The 22868-nt window shown below is 51.7% G+C and overlaps 1 protein-coding gene and 1 long non-coding RNA gene across 5 annotated transcripts; both read left to right on the forward strand.

The window, feature by feature from the left end:
* Positions 1-2932: 2932 nt before the first annotated feature.
* LOC144672175 (uncharacterized) lies at positions 2933-4486 on the forward strand. 4 transcript variants are annotated; one of them, XR_013574074.1, is made up of 3 exons: positions 2933-3204; positions 3281-3482; positions 4225-4486. It is a non-coding gene; the product is annotated as an uncharacterized LOC144672175 (long non-coding RNA). The 4 variants fall into 4 exon arrangements; XR_013574073.1 differs by having other exon boundaries at positions 3281-3443; positions 4270-4486; XR_013574076.1 differs by having other exon boundaries at positions 4351-4485.
* A 1327-nt stretch (positions 4487-5813) lies between these two features.
* Positions 5814-20341, forward strand: pmf1 (polyamine modulated factor 1). The gene is made up of 5 exons (XM_078534025.1): positions 5814-6412; positions 8442-8547; positions 16249-16349; positions 17414-17609; positions 18949-20341. Exons 1-5 carry the CDS (start codon positions 5814-5816, stop codon positions 18991-18993), a joined length of 1047 nt encoding a protein of 348 aa, XP_078390151.1. The 3' UTR covers positions 18994-20341.
* The last annotated feature ends 2527 nt before the right edge of the window (positions 20342-22868 follow it).

Raw genomic sequence — 22868 nt, forward strand, 5'->3', positions numbered from 1 at the left:
GATACCCTTAGCCAATTAAAAACCTATCCACCTCAGTCTGGCTGATCCCCAGGGAGACAATTCCGGACTTCCACTCTCCATTGTGTGAAAAACTGCTTCCTGACATTGCCCCTGAATAACCTGGCTCTCATTTTAACCTTCTGCCCTGTGACTCTGGACACTCAGCCCCCAATTTCCAACCCCCCCACCCAACCAAATGCATTCCCCGATATCCTCACCAACCCTACCCCTTTATTCTCCAGTCCCCAGGGTGGCTTTCAGTCCAGGCAGCATTCGGGGTGTGAGAGTGGAAGCCTCCCACGGTGATGTGGAACTGACCCATTCCCCCCCCAGGCCATGTCAGCCAGGGGGAAGGATTTTGCAGGGCACCTGTCTCAATGTTAAGGCGCACTGTGCTTTGCTGTCCTCATTGGCACTTTATAGACTTAGTTATTTTAATTTTTTATTTTGTTTCAGAAGGTGCTAGTCTATATTTGGAATTTAGGTTCTGCTGCTGGTTCTGGGCCTCCAGAATGTCTTGGAAAGAGGTGTCTGTCGGTCGGTCGGTCGGTCTGTCTCCTTGTGTGTGTGTCCCGGGGCTGAGTGTCGAGCTGGTGGGGGAATGACACAGGCAGGAATCCAATCCTCACTGCATGGTTATCCCAGGCCTTGGGGAGGAAGAAATAAGGCTAATCCCTGGAGACCAGCATCAAGCTGTGGTAGGGCTGACGGAGAGCGGGGAGAAGGGCCTTTAGAGACTCCGGCTGTGAAGGGTGGGTGGACCCAGTGAGACCAGGCTGCATGAAGGGGCATCTCTGTCCATTTGGCATCCATATGGGGCTTGTGCCCGTGCATGACAGAGACATGAAGTTCAGCAGATACTCTGACATTTCAATGTTTAACATGCTTCCTGTGAGAGGCATCTGACTACTGCAAACAGTATTTATTTCTGCAAAAAGCCATGTTAGTGCTGCTGTTATTAATGGTGTAAATATTTCCTGAGCTGACACACTGCTGTCAGAGTGAGTACGAGCGAGTGTGTGTGGGGGTGTATGTGGGGGTGGTTGGTGAGTAAACAGCCACAGATACCAGGCCCGGCCACTGCCCCTGGGGAGATCACCTGCCCAGACTGCTGTTTGCACTTAACATTCGGACTCTCCGTGTCCCATCCCATCCCATCCCATTCCATCCCTTGGGATCTGTCCCATGAGTGATCAAAGCAGACACACCAGCACAGTTCACAGCACAAGGTGGTTACAGATGAGGGAGGCCATTCAGCCCATCTTCCTTCAATCATCCATCAACATGCTGAAGCCACTGTTTAAATGATCTCGGGTCGTACTGTGGGCGTTTAGGGTCGTCCCTATTTACAGGCTGTGCCCTTTGGGTTTTGGACTAGATGAGCAGTGGTCCTCACCCCCTTCCCTCCCCTCACCCCACTCACCCCCCCCTTCCCCTCCACACTCACCCCCCCCTTCCCCTCCACACTCACCCCCCCCTTCCCCTCCACACTCACCCCCCCTTCCCCTCCACACTCACCCCCCCTTCCCCTCCACACTCACCCCCCCTTCCCCTCCACACTCACCCCCCCTTCCCCTCCACACTTACCCCCCCCTTCCCCTCCACACTCACCCCCCCCTTCCCCTCCACACTCACCCCCCCTTCCCCTCCACACTCACCCCCCCTTCCCCTCCACACTCACCCCCCCTTCCCCTCCACACTCACCCCCCCTTCCCCTCCACACTTACCCCCCCCTTCCCCTCCACACTCACCCCCCCCTTCCCCTCCACACTCACCCCCCCTTCCCCTCCACACTCACCCCCCCCTTCCCCTCCACACTCACCCCCCCCTTCCCCTCCACACTCACCCCCCCTTCCCCTCCACACTCACCCCCCCTTCCCCTCCACACTCACCCCCCCCTTCCCCTCCACACTCACCCCCCCTTCCCCTCCACACTCACCCCCCCCCTTCCCCTCCACACACTCCCCCCCCTTCCCCTCCACACTCACCCCCCCCTTCCCCTCCACACTCACCCCCCCCTTCCCCTCCACACTCACCCCCCCCTTCCCCTCCACACTCACCCCCCCTTCCGCGTGCACCCCTGCATCCCTCTGAAAAAGGGATCTATCCATTTACATAGAAATGTGAGGCTGTGAGGGGCTTCTGTCTTCCACAAGGCCCAGGACAGCTCCAGGTTCCTGTCCCAGTGATTGGATTGCAGTCAGGCTGGGAGGATTGCCTGCGGTGGGGCCCCTGCGTCAAGCAGAGGGAACAATCCGTCGGGTTTCCTGCTCCTGCTGTATGAGCAGTGACTCCTCCTGGACACCGTGAGTAAAGATCGGATTATCCCAGTCATAAAGCATTAACACAATCAGATCCTAGCAGTGCTTTCTGTCCAGACACATGACAGAGAGAGACTGCAGAATGACTGGTACCCGAGAGTCAGCACCTTCAGGAGAGGAGGGGGACCCGTACCCCAGTGAGAGTCAGCACCTTCAGGAGAGGAGGGGACCCTGTACCCCAGTGAGAGTCAGCACCTTCAGGAGAGGAGGGGACCCGTACCCCAGTGAGAGTCAGCACCTTCAGGAGAGGAGGGGACCCGTACCCCAGTGAGAGTCAGCACCTTCAGGAGAGAAGGGGGACCCCGTACCCCAGTGAGAGTCAGCACCTTCAGGAGAGGAGGGGGACCTGTACCCCAGTGAGAGTCAGCACCTTCAGGAGAGGAGGGGGACCTGTACCCCAGTGAGAGTCAGCACCTTCAGGAGAGGAGGGGGACCTGTACCCCAGTGAGAGTCAGCACCTTCAGGAGAGGAGGGGACCCGTACCCCAGTGAGAGTCAGCACCTTCAGGAGAGGAGGGGACCCGTACCCCAGTGAGAGTCAGCACCTTCAGGAGAGGAGGGGACCCGTACCCCAGTGAGAGTCAGCACCTTCGGGAGAGGAGGGGACCCGTACCCCAGTGAGAGTCAGCACCTTCAGGAGAGGAGGGGACCCGTACCCCAGTGAGAGTCAGCACCTTCGGGAGAGGAGGGGGAATTAATTTTAATGTAGAATTCTTTCAAATGAGGGAGTGGGAAATTGTGTTTAATGGTCCTTTTGAAGGACAGTAAGCAGGTTATAGATTGACAAAACTGCCCCGAATAGGAAAAGTTAGACAATCACAGCTGTGGGAATTTTAACTGAGCCCAGGAAACAGTGTCCTGGACACACTGGCTGGAGGGGTCTGGTCTACAGTGTCCTGGACACACTGGCTGGAGGGGTCTGGTCTACAGTATCCTGGACACACTGGCTGGGAGGGTCAGATATACAGTGTCCTAAACACTTGCTCAGGGGAGGGTATAGTGTGTCTCTGGCACTCACTCAGGTGAGAGAGGGGTGGTGACTAGTATAGCCTGTCCCAGGCACCATTACTGGGGCTGTGTCTGGTATATGGTGTCCTGGGCACTGCCTGGGTGGGGTGGTGGTGTCTGGTATACAGTGTCCTGGGCATTCACTGGGAGGGAGGTGTCTGGTATACAGTGTGCTGGGCACTCTCTGGGAGGGAGGAGGTGTCTGGTATACAGTGTGCTGGGCACTCACTGGGACGGTGGTGGTGTCTGGTATACAGTGTGCTGGGCACTCACTGGGAGGGAGGTGTCTGGTATACAGTGTGCTGGGCACTCTCTGGGAGGGAGGAGGTGTCTGGTATACAGTGTGCTGGGCACTCACTGGGAGGGAGGAGGTGTCTGTTAAACAGTGCCCTGGGCACTCACTGGGACGGTGGTGGTGTCTGGTATACAGTGTGCTGGGCACTCACTGGGACGGTGGTGGTGTCTGGTATACAGTGTGCTGGGCACTCACTGGGAGGGAGGAGGTGTCTGGTATACAGTGTGCTGGGCACTCACTGGGAGGGAGGAGGTGTCTGGTATACAGTGTGCTGGGCACTCACTGGGAGGGAGGAGGTGTCTGGTATACAGTGTGCTGGGCACTCACTGGGACGGTGGTGGTGTCTGGTATACAGTGTGCTGGGCACTCACTGGGAGGGAGGAGGTGTCTAGTATACAGTGTGCTGGGCACTCACTGGGACGGTGGTGGTGTCTGGTATAGAGTGTGCTGGGCACTCACTGGGAGGGAGGAGGTGTCTGTTAAACAGTGCCCTGGGCACTCACTGGGACGGTGGTGGTGTCTGGTATACAGTGTGCTGGGCACTCACTGGGACAGTGGTGGTGTCTGGTATACAGTGTGCTGGGCACTCACTGGGAGGGAGGAGGTCTGGTATACAGTGCCCTGGGCACTCACTGGGAGGGAGGAGGTCTGGTATACAGTGCCCTGGGCACTCACTTGCAGGGAGAAGGTCTGTTGTACAGTGCCCTGGGCACTCACTGGGAGGAAGGAGGTGTCTGTTATACAGTGCCCTGGGCACTCTGAATTGCACTGTGCAATGTTCCCTTTGTTCTGTTTTACCTGTGAAATTGCTGAATGATCAGCTTTACTGTACAAATCTATTTGCTGATCAGTAAAACCTGGACATTGTGAGCAACTCCTGTCTCTGTCTCTACCTTATCAATTTTCTTCCTCCAAAAGACATCACCTCGACAGTGCAACATTCATTCAGTACTGACCCTCCGACAGTGCGGCACTCCCTCAGTACTGACCCTCCCACAGTGCAACATTCATTCAGTACTGACCCTCCGACAGTGCGGCACTCCCTCAGTACTGACCCTCCCACAGTGCGGCACTCCCTCAGTACTGACCCTCCGACAGTGCGGTGCTCCCTCAGTACTGACCCTCCGACAGTGCGGCGCTCCCTCAGTACTGACCCTCAGACAGTGCGGCGCTCCCTCAGTACTGACCCTCCGACAGTGCGGCGCTCCCTCAGTACTGACCCTCCCACAGTGCGGCGCTCCCTCAGTACTGACCCTCCGACAGTGCGGCACTCCCTCAGTACTGACCCTCCGACAGTGCGGCGCTCCCTCAGTACTGACCCTCCGACAGTGCGGCGCTCCCTCAGCACTGACCCTCCGACAGTGCGGCGCTCCCTCAGCACTGACCCTCCGACAGTGCGGCGCTCCCTCAGCACTGACCCTCCGACAGTGCGGCGCTCCCTCAGCACTGACCCTCCGACAGTGCGGCGCTCCCTCAGCACTGACCCTCCGACAGTGCGGCGCTCCCTCAGCACTGACCCTCCGACAGTGCGGCGCTCCCTCAGCACTGACCCTCCGACAGTGCGGCGCTCCCTCAGCACTGACCCTCCGACAGTGCGGCGCTCCCTCAGTACTGACCTTCCGACAGTGCGGCGCTCCCTCAGCACTGACCCACCGACAGTGCGGCGCTCCCTCAGCACTGACCCACCGACAGTGCGGCGCTCCGCCGGTAGTGCTCGGGATGACGCTGCTGCTTTGCCGGTTCCCATGACAGCGGCTCTGACCAATCAGCTGCTATCTTTAAAAGCAAAATCCTGCGGACGCTGGAAAAACTCAGCGGGTCCGACACGGGCTCTCATTGCGGATCCCACATCTTTACCCTCGTTTTTCCAGCATTTCCCGCCGGGTTTTATTTTAACTCCTTCGCACTTTTTGAATTAACGGTGCCCGAGCCAGGGGGAGCCAATCAGCGAATCCGAAACAAACAACCAGTGAATCGGTTTGAGTCTCAGTTTCGCCTCCCTTGATTGGCGTAGGCCCGGTCCTTTAGTTGATTGACTCCTGTTTTTGCCAATCAGCGCATAGGGCTCACCGCCAATCAAAACACCAGAAGAGGCAGTTCCTAGAATGATGGACAGGAATGTGAGCCAATCAGCTGTGAAGGGGTTGGTCCGAGAGCTTGAAGTGCGCCAGGAATATTTTGGCGGGAAGAATGGAGGCTGAGGCTCGAGAGCCCGTGGAGAGCGGGGGCGGGGAACCCGGGGCTCAGGCCGACACCGGGGGGACCGAGCCCGGTCCCGGGGCTCAGGGAGATACCGGGGGGACCGAGCCCGGTCCCGGGGCTCAGGGAGACACCGGGGGGGCCGTGCCCGGTCCCGGGGCTCAGGGAGACACCGGGGGGGCCGTGCCCGGTCCCGGGGCTCAGGGAGACCCCGGGGGGGCCGAGCCCGGTCCCGGGGCTCAGGGAGACCCCGGGGGGGCCGAGCCCGGTCCCGGGGCTCAGGGAGACCCCGGGGGGGCCGATCCCGGGGCTCAGGGAGACCCCGGGGGGGCCGATCCCGGGGCTCAGGGAGACCCCGGGGGGGCCGAGCCCGGTCCCGGGGCTCAGGCCGATGCCGGGCAGACCGAGCCCGATCCCGGGGCTCAGGCCGACACCGAGGGGAGCGGAGCAGGGCAGCCGCTGCCCGCAGACCTGGACATATCGGCCGGCTCCGGGGGAGAAGCCGCGCTTCAGGCTGAGGGGTCGAAGCGGCTGAAACTGTTCTCGGCGGCGATGGAAACAACCGTGGAGAAGCTTCTGGAAACGGCCAGGTAACGGCAAACGGGACTGGCTCTGTCTGATCCCATTATAAACTCGGCACTGACCCTCCGACAGTGCGGCACTCCCTCAGTACTGACCCTCCGACAGTGCGGCGCTCCCTCAGTACTGACCCTCCGACAGTGCGGCGCTCCCTCAGTACTGACCCTCCGACAGTGCGGCGCTCCCTCAGTACTGACCCTCCGACAGTGCGGCGCTCCCTCAGTACTGACCCTCCGACAGTCCGGCGCTCCCTCAGTACTGACCCTCCGACAGTGCGGCGCTCCCTCAGCACTGACCCTCCGACAGTGCGGCGCTCCCTCAGCACTGACCCTCCGACAGTGCGGCGCTCCCTCAGCACTGACCCTCCGACAGTGCGGCGCTCCCTCAGCACTGACCCTCCGACAGTGCGGCACTCCCTCAGTACTGACCCTCCGACAGTGCGGCGCTCCCTCAGTACTGACCCTCCGACAGTGCGGCGCTCCCTCAGTACTGACCCTCCGACAGTCCGGCGCTCCCTCAGCACTGACCCTCCGACAGTGCGGCACTCCCTCAGCACTGACCCTCCGACAGTGCGGCACTCCCTCAGTACTGACCCTCCGACAGTGCAGCACTCCCTCAGCACTGACCCTCCGACAGTGCGGCACTCCCTCAGTGCTGACCCTCCGACAGTGCGGCGCTCCCTCAGTACTGACCCTCCGACAGTGCGGCGCTCCCTCAGTACTGACCCTCCGACAGTGCGGCGCTACCTCAGTACTGACCCTCCGACAGTGCGGCGCTCCCTCAGCACTGACCCTCCGACAGTGCGGCGCTCCCTCAGTACTGACGCTCCGACAGCGCTGCATTCCCTCGGCACTGCCACTCTGTCCTGCCACTGGGACAGGATATATCCAGGGATGGTGGTGGTGGTGGTGTCATGGTCTTGGTCACACTGATGGTACCATACCTTACAGACTGTGTCAGGCTGCAGCTTGACTTGTCTGTGGGACAGTTCTTCCATTTCTGGCACAAGCCGTCATATGTTAGTAAAGAGGATGGTCCATCCGGTTTCATTCCTTATTGACTTTCCAGTGATTTTGATGCAGCTGAGTGGATCGCTAGCCCGTTTCAGATGGTAGTTAAATGTCATCCACACTGCTGTGTTTCTGGAGTCACATGTAGGCCAGACCAGGTAAGGACAGGATTCCCTCCCTAAAGGACATGAGTGAACCGGATGGGTTTTTATGACAGTTGACAATGGTTTCACGGTCATCATCAGACTTTTCATTCCAGATGTTTTTATTGAATTTAAATTCCGTCTGCCATGACGGGTCTCAAACCTAGGACCCCCCTACTAGTCCAGTGGCAATACCATTACGCCGCCACCTCACCTTGCCCTTTTCCTCCCTCTCACTTTCAGTCACTCAGACTCCGCTCAAATGTTCATGATCCATGTGGTTCTGAGGACGCCCCAGCGGTCAGTCAGACCTCACTGGACATGGGGTGATATAAATTAAACAATACTTAGCCTCTGGCGTCTACTGTCCGCGGGGACTTCCCTTTAAGCAGAGCCATCAAGTGAATCCTGCTTGTGACAGCAAGTTGCTGTGGATAAAAAACACTGAGACTTTGGTTCACCGAAGCACTCATCTCCAGACTAGTAAAGTTTCCTACTTTCAGCTTATCCAGACTCAGTGATTTTTCTCCACAAGATTCAAACCCATGGCTTTTGGTCAGTGCTGAGTGAGTACCTCAGAGATGTTGCTGAATAACACTGGGCTGTTCAAACATTAATTCCTGGGTTATGGGCATCACTTACTAAGACAGGGAGCAGCTGTGTATCCTTCCTGAGCTCTTTAGTTGTCTCAGTATCCCAAATTGGATTGTTAATTGACCTTAGACACCCTGAGGTCAATTAAATGGTGACTCCTGTTAATTCAGCTTCTACATTTTGAAATGACAGATTACTTTAATGTGCATATTTGAGTTTCTCACAGAAGATTGCCTAATGGGTGTGTTTTATTAATTGTGGACATATTCTTGTGGTGTTCTTCCCTCCTACAGCTTTGACAGATTCGCTGAGTGCTTTAAACCTGTTTATAAGGTTCAGCCACAGTTCATGCATAGTGTCTACAAGCAGCTCATCTCCCAGCTCCAGACCTCAATTCAGGTGAGCAGTGAGGAGCCCTGTCTGTTAAAATCCCTGGCTCCTGTCAGGCTGGTTAATTGATTAATAATTGGCTAGAATTGGTCCCTGTGGAAGGACAGGAAACTCTTTCGAGTTATCAACAGTCACAGATTGCAACTCTTTCGAGTACAATCACAGTTCTTGGTTTTCCGGGAGTGGGACATGAACCCACAACTCTCTGATTCAAAGGCGAGGGTGCTATGGACTGAGCCACAGCTGACACCTCGGAAGGACAGGAAGAGTGGCCCTAATTAGAATGCCCTTTCAAAAAGCCAGCCTAAGCTTGATGGGCCAAATTGCTGCCTTCAGTGCTATTTGGTTCTAAGTAATAGATCTCAGTTCTGTTTGGCTGTCTTTAGGCTCTGAATCCTCCTCTTCACTGACACTTTTTCAACCTTTGGTTACCTCAGTCCAAATCTCTGTGACTTCCGACCTAAACCTGGTCACCACTAATCCCAAAATCTGTCCATTAGACCATGAATTCCATCATCCTCCCAGCTCAGTGTCTGCTCTTCCTTCTCTGTGAATGGTTCTGGGAGGTTTCTCCACATTGAAAAACATTAGAAACTCCCATTTCTCTGTGTGTTGTGCAAACGGATTTAATCAACGGCTTTCAACTACAACAACTTGCATTTATATAGAGTTTTTGATGTAGCAAAACATCTCCAGGTGCATCATAGGTGTCTTATCAAACAAGGTTTGACATCTAGACACATAAGGAATCATTAGGGACAGGTGACCAAAAGTTTGGCCAGTCTGTCTCAAGGAGTATATTAAAGGTGGAGAGAGACACAAAGAGGTTTCGGGAGTGAATTCCAGAACTTAGGGGCAGCTCAGCAGAAGGCATGGCCACCATTGGTGGAGCACTGGAAATTGGGAATGCATGTGTGTCTTTTTTATTCCTTCATGGGTTGTGGGAATCACTGGCTAGGCCAGCATTTATTGCCCATCCCTTTTTGACCTTGTTCAGAGGGCATTTAAGAGTCAACCGCATTGCTGTGGATCTGGATTCACATGTAGGCCAGACCAGGTAAGGACAGCAGATTTCCTTCCCTAAAGGACATTAGTGAGTCAGACGGGTTTTTATGACAATCGGCAATAGTTTCGTGGTCATCATCAGACTTTTAATTCCAGATTTTTTTATTGAATTCAAATTTCACAATCTGCTATGGTGGGATTCAAACCCAGGGCCCTAGAGCATTTACCCTGGGTCTCTGGAATACCAGTCCAGTGACAATACTGCTATGCCACTGCCTCCCAAGTTGGAGAAGCGCAGGGATCTCAGAGGGTTGAAGAGCTGGAGAAGATAGGGAGGGTTCTAGCTGATGGAGGAAGTTACAGAGGTAGGGTTGCAGGGGCTGGAGGAGGTTCCAGAGGTACGGTTGCAGGGGCTGGAGGAGGTTACAGAGGTAGGGAGGGGTGTAGGTGTTGGAGGAGGTTACAGAGATAGGGAGGGTCATAGGGGCTGGAGGAGGTTACAGAGATAGGGAGGGTCATGGGGGCTGAAGGTGCTTTTTTATTCTTTCAAGGGACGTGGGCTTCACTGGCTGGGCCAGCATTTATTTCCCTTGAGGTAGTGGTGGTGATCTACCTTCTTGAACCCCTGCAGTCCATGTAGTGTAGGTACATCTACAGTGCTGTTAGGGAGTGAGTTCCAGGATTTTGACCCAGCGACAATGATGCAACGGCAATATACTTCCAAGTCAGGATGATGAGTGGCTTGGAGGGGAACTTCCAGATGGTGGTGTTCCCATGCATCTGCTACCCTTATCCTTCTAGATGGTAGTGCTTGTGGAAGGTGCTGTCGAAGGAGCTTTGGTGAGTTTCTGCAGTGCATCTTGTAGATGGCACACATTGAAGCCCCTGTGCATTGGTGGTAGAGGGAATGAATGTTTGTGGAGGGGGTGTCATTCAAGCGGGCTGCTTTATCCTGCACGGTGTCAGGCTTCTTGAGCATTTTTCGGGGCAAGTGAAGAGTGTTCCATCACACTACTGACTTGTGCCTTGTAGATGGCAGATAGGCTTTGGAGAGTCAGGAAGCGAGCTACTCGCCACAGGATTCCCAGCCTCTGATCTGCTCTTGTAGCTACAGTATTTATATAGCTGGTACAGTTCAGTTTGTGGTTAATGATAACCCCTAATGTTGTTAGTGGGGAATTCAGTGATGGTATTGCCATTGAATATCAATGGGCGATGGTTAGATTCTTTTGTGTTGGAGATGGTCATTGCCTGACACTTGTGTGGTGCGAATGTTACTTGCCATTTGTCAGCCCAAGCCTGGATATTGTCCAGGTCTTGCTGCATTTGGACATGGACTGCTTCAGTATCTGAGGAGTCGTGGATGGTGCTGAACATTGTGCAATCATCAGCGAACATCCCCACTTCTGACGTTATGACGGAAGGAAGGTCATTGATGAAGCAGCTGAAGATGGTTGGGCCTAGGGCACTACCCTGAGGAACTCCTGCAGTGATGTCCTGGAGCTGAGATGCATGACATCCAACAACCACAGCCATCGTCCTTTGTGCTAGGTATGACTCCAACCAATGGAGAGTTTCCCCCCTGATTCCCGTTGACTCCAGTTTTGCTAGGGCTCCTTGATGCCACACTCAGTCAAATGCAGCATTGATGTCAAGGGCATTCACTCTCACCTCACCTCAGGACCCTTAGTCCATGTTTGAACCAAGACTGTAATGAGGTCAGAAGCTGAGTGACCCTGGCAGAACCCAAGCAGGTTATTGCTAAGCAAGTGCTGCTTGATAGCACTGTTGATGACCCTTTCCATTATTTTACTGATGATCGAGAGTAGACTGATGGGGGTGTAATTAGCCGGGTTGGCTTTGTCCTGCTTTTTGTGGGCAGGACTTACCTGGGTAATTTTCCACATTGCTGGGTAGATGCCAGTGTTGTAGCTGTACTGGAACAGCTTGGCTAGGGATGCGGCTAGTTCTGGAGCACAAGTCTTCGTGTTATTGCCGGAATATTGTCAGGGCCCATAGCCTTTGTAGTATCCAGTGCTTCAATTGTTTCTTGATATCACATGGAGTGAATCAAATTGGCTGAATACTGGATAAAAGCAAAAAACTGCGGATGCTGGAAATCCAAAACAAAAACAAAAATACCTGGAAAAACTCAGCAGGTCTGGCAGCATCTGCGGAGAGGAACACAGTTAACGTTTCGAGTCCGAATGACCCTTCAACAGAACTAAGTAAAAATAGAAGAGAGGTGAAATATAAGCTGGTTTAAGGGGGGGTGGGACAAGTGGAGCTGGATAGAGGGCCATTGATAGGTGGAAATAACCAAAAAATCATAGACAAAAGGACAAAGAGGTGTTGAAGGTGGTGATATTATCTAAGGAATGTGCTAATTAAGGGTAGAAAGCAGGACAAGCAAGGTACAGATACCCCTAGTGGGGGTAGGGTGGGGGGAAGGGATCGAAATAGGCTAAAAGGTAGAGATAAAACAATGGATGGAAATACACTTAAAAATAATGGAAATAGGTGGGAAAAGAAAAATCTATATAAATTATTGGAAAAGGTGGGGTGGGAATCGGAAAGGGTATGGGGATGGAGGAGAGAGTTCATGATTTAAAATTGTTGAACTCAATATTCAGTCCGGATTGGGAGCAACGAATGCAGTAGCCCTCAACCGTGTCCGGCCCATCTCCCATGCATCCAACCTCACACCTTTTTCTCCCTCCCAGAAACATGATAGGGTCCCCCTTGTCTTCACTTATCACCCCACCAGCCTCCGCATTCAAAGGATCATCCTCCGCCATTTCTGCCAACTCCAGCATGATGCCACCACCAAACACATCTTCCCTTCACCCACCCCCGGCGGCATTCCGCAGGGATCGTTCCCTCCGGGACAGCCTGGTCCACTCCTCCATCACCCCCTTCACCTCAACCCCCTCCCACGGCACCTTCCCATGCAACCGCAGAAGGTGCAACACCTGCCCCTTTACTTCCCCTCTCCTCACCGTCCAAGGGCCCAAACACTCCTTTCAAGTGAAGCAGCATTTCACTTGCACTTCCCTCAATTTAGTCTACTGCATTCGTTGCTCCCAATGCGGTTTCCTTTACATTGGAGAGACCAAACGCAGACTGGGTGATCGCTTTACAGAACACCTTCGGTCGGTCCGCAAACATTACCCAGACCTCTCTGTCGCTTGCCATTTCAACATTCCACCCTGCTCTCATGCCCACATGTCCGTCCTCGGCTTGCTGCATTGTTCCAGTGAAGCTCAACGCAAACTGGAGGAACAGCACCTCATCTTCCGACTAGGCACTTTACAGCCTTCTGGACTGAATATTGAGTTCAACAATTTTAGATCATGAACTCTCTCCTCCATCCCCACCCCCTTTCCGATTTCCCCCCCCTTTTTTTCCAATTATTTATATAGATTTTTCTTTTCCCACCTACTTCCATTATTTTTAAATGTATTTCCATCCATTGTTTTATCTCTACCTTTTAGCCTATTTCGATCCCTTCCCCCCACCCTACCCCCACTAGGGGTATCTGTACCTTGCTTGTCCTGCTTTCTACCCTTAATTAGCACATTCCTTAGATAATATCACCACCTTCAACACCTCTTTGTCCTTTTGTCTGTGACATCTTTTGGTTATCTCCACCTATCACTGGCCCTCTATCCAGCTCTACTTGTCCCACCCCCCCTTAAACCAGCTTATATTTCACCTCTCTTCTATTTTTACTTAGTTCTGTTGAAGGGTCATTCGGACTCGAAACGTTAACTGTGCTCCTCTCCGCAGATGCTGCCAGACCTGCTGAGTTTTTCCAGGTATTTTTGTTTTTGTTTTGGCTGAATACTGGCATTTGTGATGCTGGGGACCTCTGGAGGAGGCCGAGATGGATCGTCCACTCAGCACTTCTAGCTGAACAATGTTGTGAACGCTTCAGCCTTGCCTTTTGTGCTGATGTGCTGGGCTCTTCCATCATTGAGGATGGGGATATTTGTGGAGCCTCCTCCTCCAGTGAGTTGCTTAATTGTCCACCACTATTCATGACTGGATGTGGCAGGACTGCAAAGCTTGGATCTGATTTGTTGAATGTGGAATCGCTTAGCTTTGTCTATCACTTGTTGCTTATGCTGTTTGGCATGCAACTGGCCCTGTATTGTAGCTTCACCAGGTTGACACCTCATTTTTAGGTATGCTGGGTGCTGCTTTTGGCATGCCCTCCTGCACTCTTCATTGAACAAGGGCTGATCCCCTGGCCTGATGGCAATGGTAGAGTCTCCTGTCTTCCCTCACTAATCCCAGAGTGTTAATACTAACTACGGAGAAATTTGAAGTTATCCACTTCAGAAGGAAAACAGTAAAACAGTGTATATTTTAAATGGTGAGAAACTGGGGAATGTTGGTGTTCAGACTGTTTCTGGGTGTCCCTGTACAGGAATCACAGAAAGTTAACATTCAGGTCCAACAAGCAATCAGGAAAACAAATGGTGTGTTAGCCTTTATTATAAAAGGATTGGAGTATGAGTTAAAAAGTCTTACTGCAATTATACGGAGCCTCAGTGAGACCACCTGGAATACTGTATACAGTTTTGGTCTCCTCACCTAAGGAAGAATAAACCTGTCTTGGAGAGAGTGTTACAGAAGTTCACCAGCCTGATTCCTGGATGAGAGAATCTCCTATACGGAGAGATTGAGAAATCCAGCCCATATTCCCAGAATTTAGAAGAGCAAAGGTGACCCCTTGTGACATATAAACATTTTAAGGTGTTCGACAGGGTAGATGCTAAGAGTTTGTATCCTCCCCCAGCTGGAGAATCTAAAACACATGGGGTCATGGTCTCAGGATAAAGGGTCGGCCATTTCGGACTGAAATGAGGAGCGATTTCTTCACTGGGAGGGCTGTGAATCTTTGGAGTTCTGTACCGCAGAGAGCAGTGGATGCTCAGTCAGCGAGTATATTCAAGACTGAGATTGATAAATGTTTTTGGATATTAAGGGATATGGAGATAGTGTGAGAAGGTGGAGCTGAGATAGATCAGTCATGATTGTACTGAATGCCAGAGCATGCTCGAGGGACTGAGTAGCCTACTCCTACTCCTATTTCTTATGTTCTTGTGCTAATTTATCCCTTGGAGCAGGAAGGATATAATTAGAATTGTGCAGCACAGGAGGAGACCATTTGGTCTGTTGTTCCTGTGCTATCTCTTTTGAGAGTGAGCTACCCACTCTCCATCCTTTTTCCTCATATCTCTGCAGGTTAATCCTCTTCAACTTGATCTGCGGTTTCCTTTTGAAAGTTCCTAAGGAATATAATTCCACCATCCTTTCAGGCCCTGCAGTCCAGATCGTAATCCCCTGTGATGTAATTTCTACTCATTCTACCCACTCGCCACCTCCCCACCCACCCCCAAACACACTGGTTTCTTCAACCTGTGTCCCTCAGGTTAGCGACCCTCCTGTCACTGCAAACTATTTCTCCTTATTTACCCTATCAAAACCCCTCCTCTTTATTAAATCTCCCCTTAACATTCTCTGCTCTAAGGGGAAAATTCCCACCGTCTTAATATCACGATACACTGTGCAAGATGTAACGGGTGGTGTACCACAGGGATCAGTGCTGGGACCTCAACTGTTTACAATTTATATAAATGACTTAGATGAAGGGATGGATTGGATAGTTGCCACATTTGCTGATGACACAAAGATAGGAAGGAAAGTAAGTTGTGAAGAGGACATAAAGAGGCTACGAAAAATATAGATAGGTTAAGGGAGTGAGCAAAGATCTGGCAAATGGAGAATAATGTGTGAAAGTGTGAAATTGTCCGTTTTGGTAGGAAGAATACAAGAGAAGCTTATTATCTAAATGGTGAGAGATTGCAGAGCTCTGAGATTTAGAGGGATCTGGGTATCTTAGTGCATGAATTGCAAAAGGTTAATATGCAGGTGCAGCAAGTAACTAGGAAAGCTAATAGAGTGTTATTGTTCATTGTGGGGGGGAATTGAATGCAAAAGTAGGGAGGTTATGCTTCACTTATACAGCGCATTGGTGAGACACATCTGGAATACTGTGTACAGTATTGGTCACCTTATTTAAGGGAGGATGTGAATGCGTTGGAAGCAGTTCAGAGAAGGTTTACCAGACTAATACCTGGAATGGGTGGGTTGTCCTGTGAGGAAGGGTTGGACAGACTAGGCTTGTATCCACTGGAGTTTAGCAGAGTAAGAAGCGACTTGATTGAAACATGATTTTTCCTCTTGTGGGAGAATCTAGAACTAGGGGTCACTGTTTAAAAATAAGGGGTCGCCCATTTAAAACTGAGATGAGGAGAAATTTTTTTTGGAACTTCCTTCCTGAAAAAGCATTTGAAGCCAGAACCTTTGAATATTTTTAAGGCAGAGGTGGTAGATTCTTGGTAAGAAAGGGGGTGATAGGTTATCGGGGGCAGGCGGGATGCAGATTTGAGGTTACTATCAAACCAACCATGATCTTATTGAATGGTGGAGCAGGCTCGAAAGGCTGAATGGCCTATTCCTGCTCCTTGTTCGTAATGAAACATTGTCCTCATTCCCCCTCTGGCTCTATTTGCCTTTTTAACAATCTGTTGGGCAGCATTTTCATTCTGAGGTTGAGGTTCCTGGGCATTGGGTAAATACTGAACCTATGGGTTGGAATCTCATGCTGAAACTTCTCCTCACTGCCCACCACAGGAAGAGGTCAATCAGATTTCTGAAGACGGACTGTTTGAACGAGCACTCCCTAAGCTGGATCAGCTGGAGCGAGAATCTGAAGCACGTACAGAACCTGCATGGTATGGGATAGTCTGCAATCACTCTTGAGTAAAGTAACAACTTGCTAGGGGCTTGTTCTTGGAGCTTGGCTGCTAAACCTGGTTTTACTGACCCCTGAGTTAGAGGGGAGGGGTGGGGATATCAGCCAGGGTTCCTTCTCCTGATCACTGTCCAGCGATCCCTGGGTTAGGGCTCCTGCTCCTGATCACTGTCTAGTGACCCCTGGGTTAGAGAGAGGGGGGGGAAATCAGCCAGGGTTCCTGCTCCTGAACACTGTCCAGTGAGCCCTGGGTTAGAGAGAGGGGAAATCAGCCAGGGTTCCTGCTCCTGATCACTGTCCAGTGACCCCTGGGTTAGAGAGAGGGGGGAAATCAGCCAGGGTTCCTGCTCCTGATCACTGTCCAGTGACCCCTGGGTTAGAGAGAGGGGGGAAATCAGCCAGGGTTCCTGCTCCTGATCACTGTCCATTGACCCCTGGGTTAGAGAGAGAGAGGGGAAATCAGCCAGGGTTCCTGCTCCTGGTCACTGTCCAGTGACCCCTGGGTTAGAGAGAGAGAGGGGAAATCAGCCAGGGTTCCTGCTCCTGATCACTGTCCAGTGACCCCTGGGTTAGAGAGAGGGGGGAAATCAGCCAGGGTTCCTGCTCCTGGTCACTGTCCAGTGATCCCTGGGTTAGAGAGAGAGGAGAAATCAGACAGGGTTCCTGCTGCTGATCACTGTCCAGTGATCCCTGGGTTAGAGAGAGAGAGGAAATCAGCCAGGGTTCCTGCTCCTGATCACTGTCCAGTGATCCCTGGGTTAGAGAGAGAGAGGAAATCAGCCAGGGTTCCTGCTCCTGATCACTGTCCAGTGATCCCTGGGTTAGAGAGAGAGGGGAAATCAGCCAGGGTTCCTGCTCCTGATTACTGTCCACTGACCCCTAGGTCAGATGAAGGGGACTATGTGGAGAGTAGGGTGGACAATGTAAAAAAGATCATTTTATGTCCTTGTGTTTTAGAAGCACTGGGGCTTTTGGTTTAGGTGTAGGTGGTGTCTGCTGGGTGTATTGCCTGCAAACTGAACCCACCTATGCTGAATTTCCCAGGCGTCCCACAGGCTGCCCAGCTGTGGACTTACAGAAACACCTGGTGCCATACCTGCTCCAGCAACGTGATTACTTGCGCCTGAAGCTAAAGAGGGCAAAGGAGGAGAATGCGGCTCTGGCACAGTCTGTCGTCCAGGGCAGGAACAGGGTTGAAGCTTTAGGACGACTGCGAGATCAGCGATGTCAGCGATGGCAGGTAGGTAAAGTTCAGGGACACGAAACAGTCACCCTCACTCACAAACGGACACCCTCACTCACAAACGGACACCCTCACTCATAAACGGTCACCCTCACTCATAAACGGCCACCCTCACTCATATAAACGGCCACCCTTGCTCGTATAAACGGTCACCCTCACTCACAAATGGTCACCCTCACTCACAAACGGTCACCCTCACTCACAAACGGTCACCCTCACTCACAAATGGTCACCCTCACTCACATAAACGGACACCCTCACTCATATAAACGGTCACCCTCGCTCATATAAACGGTCACCCTCACTCACATAAACGGTCACCCTCGCTCATATAAACGGACACCCTCACTCACATAAACGGTCACCCTCACATAAACGGACACCCTCGCTCACATAAACGGTCACCCTCACACATAAACGGTCACCCTCACACATAAACGGTCACCCTCACACATAAACGGTCACCCTCACTCACATAAACGGTCACCCTCACATAAACGGTCACCCTCGCTCACATAAACGGTCACCCTCGCTCACATAAACGGACACCCTCGCTCACATAAACGGTCACCCTCACTCATAAACGGTCACCCTCACACATAAACGGACACCCTCACTCACATAAACGGCCACCCTCGCTCATATAAACGGCCACCCTCGCTCATATAAACGGCCACCCTCGCTCATATAAACGGTCACCCTCACTCACATAAACGGTCACCCTCGCTCACATAAACGGTCACCCTCGCTCACATAAACGGCCACCTTCACTCACATAAACGGCCACCCTCGCTCGTATAAACGGTCACCCTCGCTCGTATAAACGGTCACCCTCGCTCGTATAAACGGACACCCTCGCTCGTATAAACGGACACCCTCGCTCGTATAAACGGACACCCTCGCTCGTATAAACGGTCACCCTCGCTCGTATAAACGGTCACCCTCGCTCGTATAAACGGTCACCCTCGCTCACATAAACGGACACCCTCACTCATATAAACGGTCACCCTCGCTCACATAAACGGCCACCCTCGCTCGTATAAACGGACACCCTCACTCATAAGCAACAGCTTGGGTCACTGCTCTTTGGGGTCATGCTGAGGGGGTGCTGGTATTGGAGTCAGGATGAGAGTGGGATGGGGTATGAGGGTTGAGAGATCCGGAACACATGGTCTTGCCAGGTCCGCATTAGGAAACTGATTGTGTGTGTGTGTTTGTTAATACTGCTCAGTTGAGCTTCCCCCGACCCCCAGCTCCCTGGGAGTGGGTGTTCCTTGTCGAGGAGGAAGCTGCATCTCGATCTCCTGTTACTAACAGTGGTGTGTTTGTTTATCAGGAATGCACTGAACTCTGTCGTCAGTTCCAGTTGGATGAGCAGTGAGTGAATGAAGATGGCCGGAGTTGGAATGCCAGTGTTGAAACAGAAGTGTTATTCTAAATCCTGTCTTCCTGTGCCTTCACTCATATCCCTGCCCTGCGACTGTAACAGGTGAACCAACCTGGCTCCAAATCCCATTACAGCTTCACTAAATAACTAGTGAGGGGAGTGAAGTGTACCAGGGTGGGAAGGGTGAGTGAATAGTGTATGTAACAGCAATGGCTCTGTATCTAACCCCGTGCTGTACCTGTCCTGGGAGTGTTTGATGGGGACAGTGTAGAAGCAGCTTTACTCTGTATCTAACCCCGTGCTGTACCTGTCCTGGGAGAGTTTGATGGGGACAGTGTAGAGGGAGATTTACTCTGTATCTAACCCCGTGCTGTACCTGTCCTGGGAGTGTTTGATGGGGACAGTGTAGAGGGAGCTTTACTCTATCTAACCCCATGCTGTACCTGTCCTGGGAGCGTTTGATGGGGACAGTGTAGAGGGAGCTTTACTCTGTACCTATTTCCTCAACTTGATGGACACGAAGACTCTGTAAAACATTGATGCTTGACCTGTGCCTCGAAAGTTGGATTTTGGAAGCCTTTGTCCCAGTTGTTGTGTTGATAAATCTTCCTTTTGTGGTTCGTGTGTGTCTGGTGCAATGCGTTGCTCCTCTCTCTATCATCTTACTTAAATTGTTGGAAGATAACTGGAAGGGATGGCCTGGCCTGGGTCTGTATTGATGCGGTGGGTGTTGTTAACTCCTTTGTCACAGCAATGTGTCAGTGAGGATACCTGGGAAGGATAGTGATCCGTTCCCCAAAGTTAATGAAGAAATGTCAGACTCAGAGCTAATGGCGGGGAGATGAAAATCACACAGTGGATTATTGAAACGGCACCAATCTCCTCGAGACCAGAGATACACTAGAGCTGCCTCACTAACATCATGTCTGTCTGGGTGGATTGTTTTAACTGCTCCTCGCTCTCTGTAATGCTGTTCGTTAAATAAACCAGTTAGCCCAGCCCCTCCCCAGTCAAGGGAATGTGTGGACACCCACAAGCCCAGCAGAAACCAGCAGCCTGGTTTCCGCTTGCTCAGTGTTGTCACAGTCTCCAGCAGCTGCTGGTTCCTGTTTGATGCCCGCCCGTGGGATCGGCAGCTTCTAAACACACACACAGCGACATCTGTACTTACGCTGCGCAATACACAGAGCAACCTCTGCACTACACGCGTGTATTATCTTCAGGGGGAGTGGGGTGGCTGTTTATTTTGTCACAGGAGGGAATGGAGGGGGGAAAGAGACCCACTGTGTAAATTTGTGTGTATGTTGGAATTAAAATTAAACTGAAAATGGGTGTGAAGTACAAAACCACCCTGTGTTCCGTCTCTTCATTCCCCCTTCCTTGTTTCTTGTGCTGCATACAGGTACTGACGCTGCTTTTGGACCTCCCAGCCCAAAGGGTCTCTCAGTGCGTTGGGTCCTTCTGTCACCAGCACAGGGCACTACAAGTGGGCACTCCTGCCTGCGGGTTCTTCCCTCCTTACGCTTGGGAGTGGCAATTGTCAGCAGCTCTCTGTCAACCCCTGTCAAGGGTAAATAAACACTGACCAGGGGCTGATCCTGGCAGTTTCCAGCTGGCAAGTCAAGAGCGAGTGGTACCTCTACCAATGATAATGCACAGCTTCAGCCTGTGGATACTAACGGACTGAGCTGTTTGATCGAGGACATAATCTCCAGGAGCAAGGAGAGATCTTGTCACCAAATTCAGACTGCGAGAACCAGCATAGCATCACAGAGCACAGGAGGAGGCCATTATGCCTGTGCCAGCTTTCTGATAGAGCTATTCCATCAGTCCCACCTTCCCTCCTCTTTCCTCAAATTCCTATAAACTTTCACTTTTCAACTATTTATCCAATTCCCTTCACAAAGTTTTCTATTGAATCTACTTCCACTGCCCTTTCAGGCAGTGCGTTCCAGATCACAATTCACTGTGTGGAGCCAGCTGCTCAGTTCCTGTGCTCCATTGTGTCATGGAGCAAGCAACAGATGAACCTTGGGAGTATATTTTGGTTGGTGGAGTAAGGGGTGGGGTATACTACTATAAACTCCACCAGCCCTTAAAACCCACCCTATTGTTGTAACCTCCCCCAGCTACTACAACCCCCTATCTCTGTAACCTCCTACAACCCTCCCTATCTTTGTAACATCCCCCAGCTACTACAACCCCCTATCTCTGTAACCTCCCCCAGCCCCAACACCCCTCCCTATCTCTATAACCCCCTACGACCTATTTGTAACCTCCTCCAGCCCATACACCCCTCCCTATCCCTGTAACCTGCCCCAGCCCCTACACCCCTCCCTATCTCTGTTATCTCCCCCAGCCCCTACACCCCTCCCTATCCCTAACCTCCCATGACCCTCCCTATCTCTGTAACTTCCCCCAGCCCCTACACCCCTCCCTATCTCTGTAACCTCCTCCAGCCCCTACACCCCTCCCTACCTCTGCCTCCCCCAGCCTCTACACCCCTCCCTATCTCTGGAACCTCCCCCAGCCCCGACACGCCTCCCTATCCCTAACCTCCTCCAGCCCCACACCATTCTGAGATACCTGCGCTACTCCAATTCTGGTCTCTTCAGCATCTCGGATTTTAATCATGCCACCATTCAGTTGCCTGGGTCTGAGCTCTGGAATTCCCTCCCTAAATCTTCTCTGCCCCCTCGCCTCTTTAAAAAGCACTCCTTATAACCTATCTCCTTAACCAGATGTTTGGGCAACATATAAATATAAGTTGTTGTTGCACCTGTCATAATACAGCATCTCCTTATGTGGCTCCATGTCAATATATGGTGAAGCACCTTGGGTGTTTTACCAAGTTACAGGTGCTATATAAATGCAGGTTGTTGGGCATATCACTGCGATATGGAAGCAGTTTATTACAATGGTGTCGCATTACAATTGGCAGTTGTAATTTAAAGTAGGTACCACTCTTTTCCCCCCTACCCCAGCCCCCATCTCCATCAATATCAAGCTCCCTGCCCCTGAGTTCCAGCAATGCCAGATGTGACCAGGATAAATGGACCTCACTGCAGAGTGTCATCTCCTTGTGTCTCCAAACACAAAGGGACACAGTAACTCGCCTCGAGAGTGTTCGGCTTCTGAATAGCAGATTACAGGAGCTGTGATCTTTGCCCTGTGTAACCGCTGGGGCCATTACCCAGCTAATGGGATGAGGCAATGCTACTGCTGACTGAACGGAGACACAGCACTTCGCTGCCCGACCCCCACCACATTGCAACCTCCGTTACCAAGGTTTTACTCTCTGACTTCAGCTTCTTTCACACCAATAGACACAAACAATCCTGATGGGAGACCACGCTGATTTCTTACTGAAAAGGAAAGTTTTGCAGCTAAAAGGAGAATACTCTGGTTCCTTACACTCGATTGTTCCCTTTATCATTCTGTCTCAACCTAATCTAATTTTCTAATTAGGAAAAAGAAAGGAATTACATTCCTATAGCGCCTTTCACAACCTCAGCATGTCCCAAAGCGCTTTACAGCCAACAAAGTACTTTTTTAAGCATAGTCACTGTTTTAATATAGAAAACTCAGCAGCCAATTTGTGCACAGCAAGCTCCCACAAGCAGCAATGTGATGATGACCCAGGTAATCTGTTTCTTCATGATGTTAGTTGAAGAATGAAAACTGGTCCCAGGGCACCAGGGACAACTCTTCTCTAAAATAATGCTGGGTATCTTTTATGTCCACCTGAGAGGGCAAATAGGTTTAACATCTCGTGCAAAAGATGGCACCTTTAACAGGGCAGTGTGCCCTCAGCGCGGCACTGGAATGTCAGTCTAGATTTTTGCCCAAGAGTGGGACTTGAACCTGCA

Source organism: Cetorhinus maximus, chromosome 36 (assembly GCF_964194155.1).
Source record: "Cetorhinus maximus chromosome 36, sCetMax3.hap1.1, whole genome shotgun sequence".
Lineage (NCBI taxonomy): Eukaryota > Metazoa > Chordata > Chondrichthyes > Lamniformes > Cetorhinidae > Cetorhinus > Cetorhinus maximus.

Coding starts and splice junctions, on each gene's coding strand:
- pmf1 (XM_078534025.1), top strand. CDS start 5,814: ATGGAGGCTGAGGCTCGAGAGCCCGTGGAGAGCGGGGGCGGGGAACCC. Junction 16,350..17,413: donor GCACGTACAGAACCTGCATG/GTATGGGATAGT, acceptor TGAATTTCCCAG/GCGTCCCACAGGCTGCCCAG. Junction 17,610..18,948: donor AGCGATGTCAGCGATGGCAG/GTAGGTAAAGTT, acceptor TTTGTTTATCAG/GAATGCACTGAACTCTGTCG.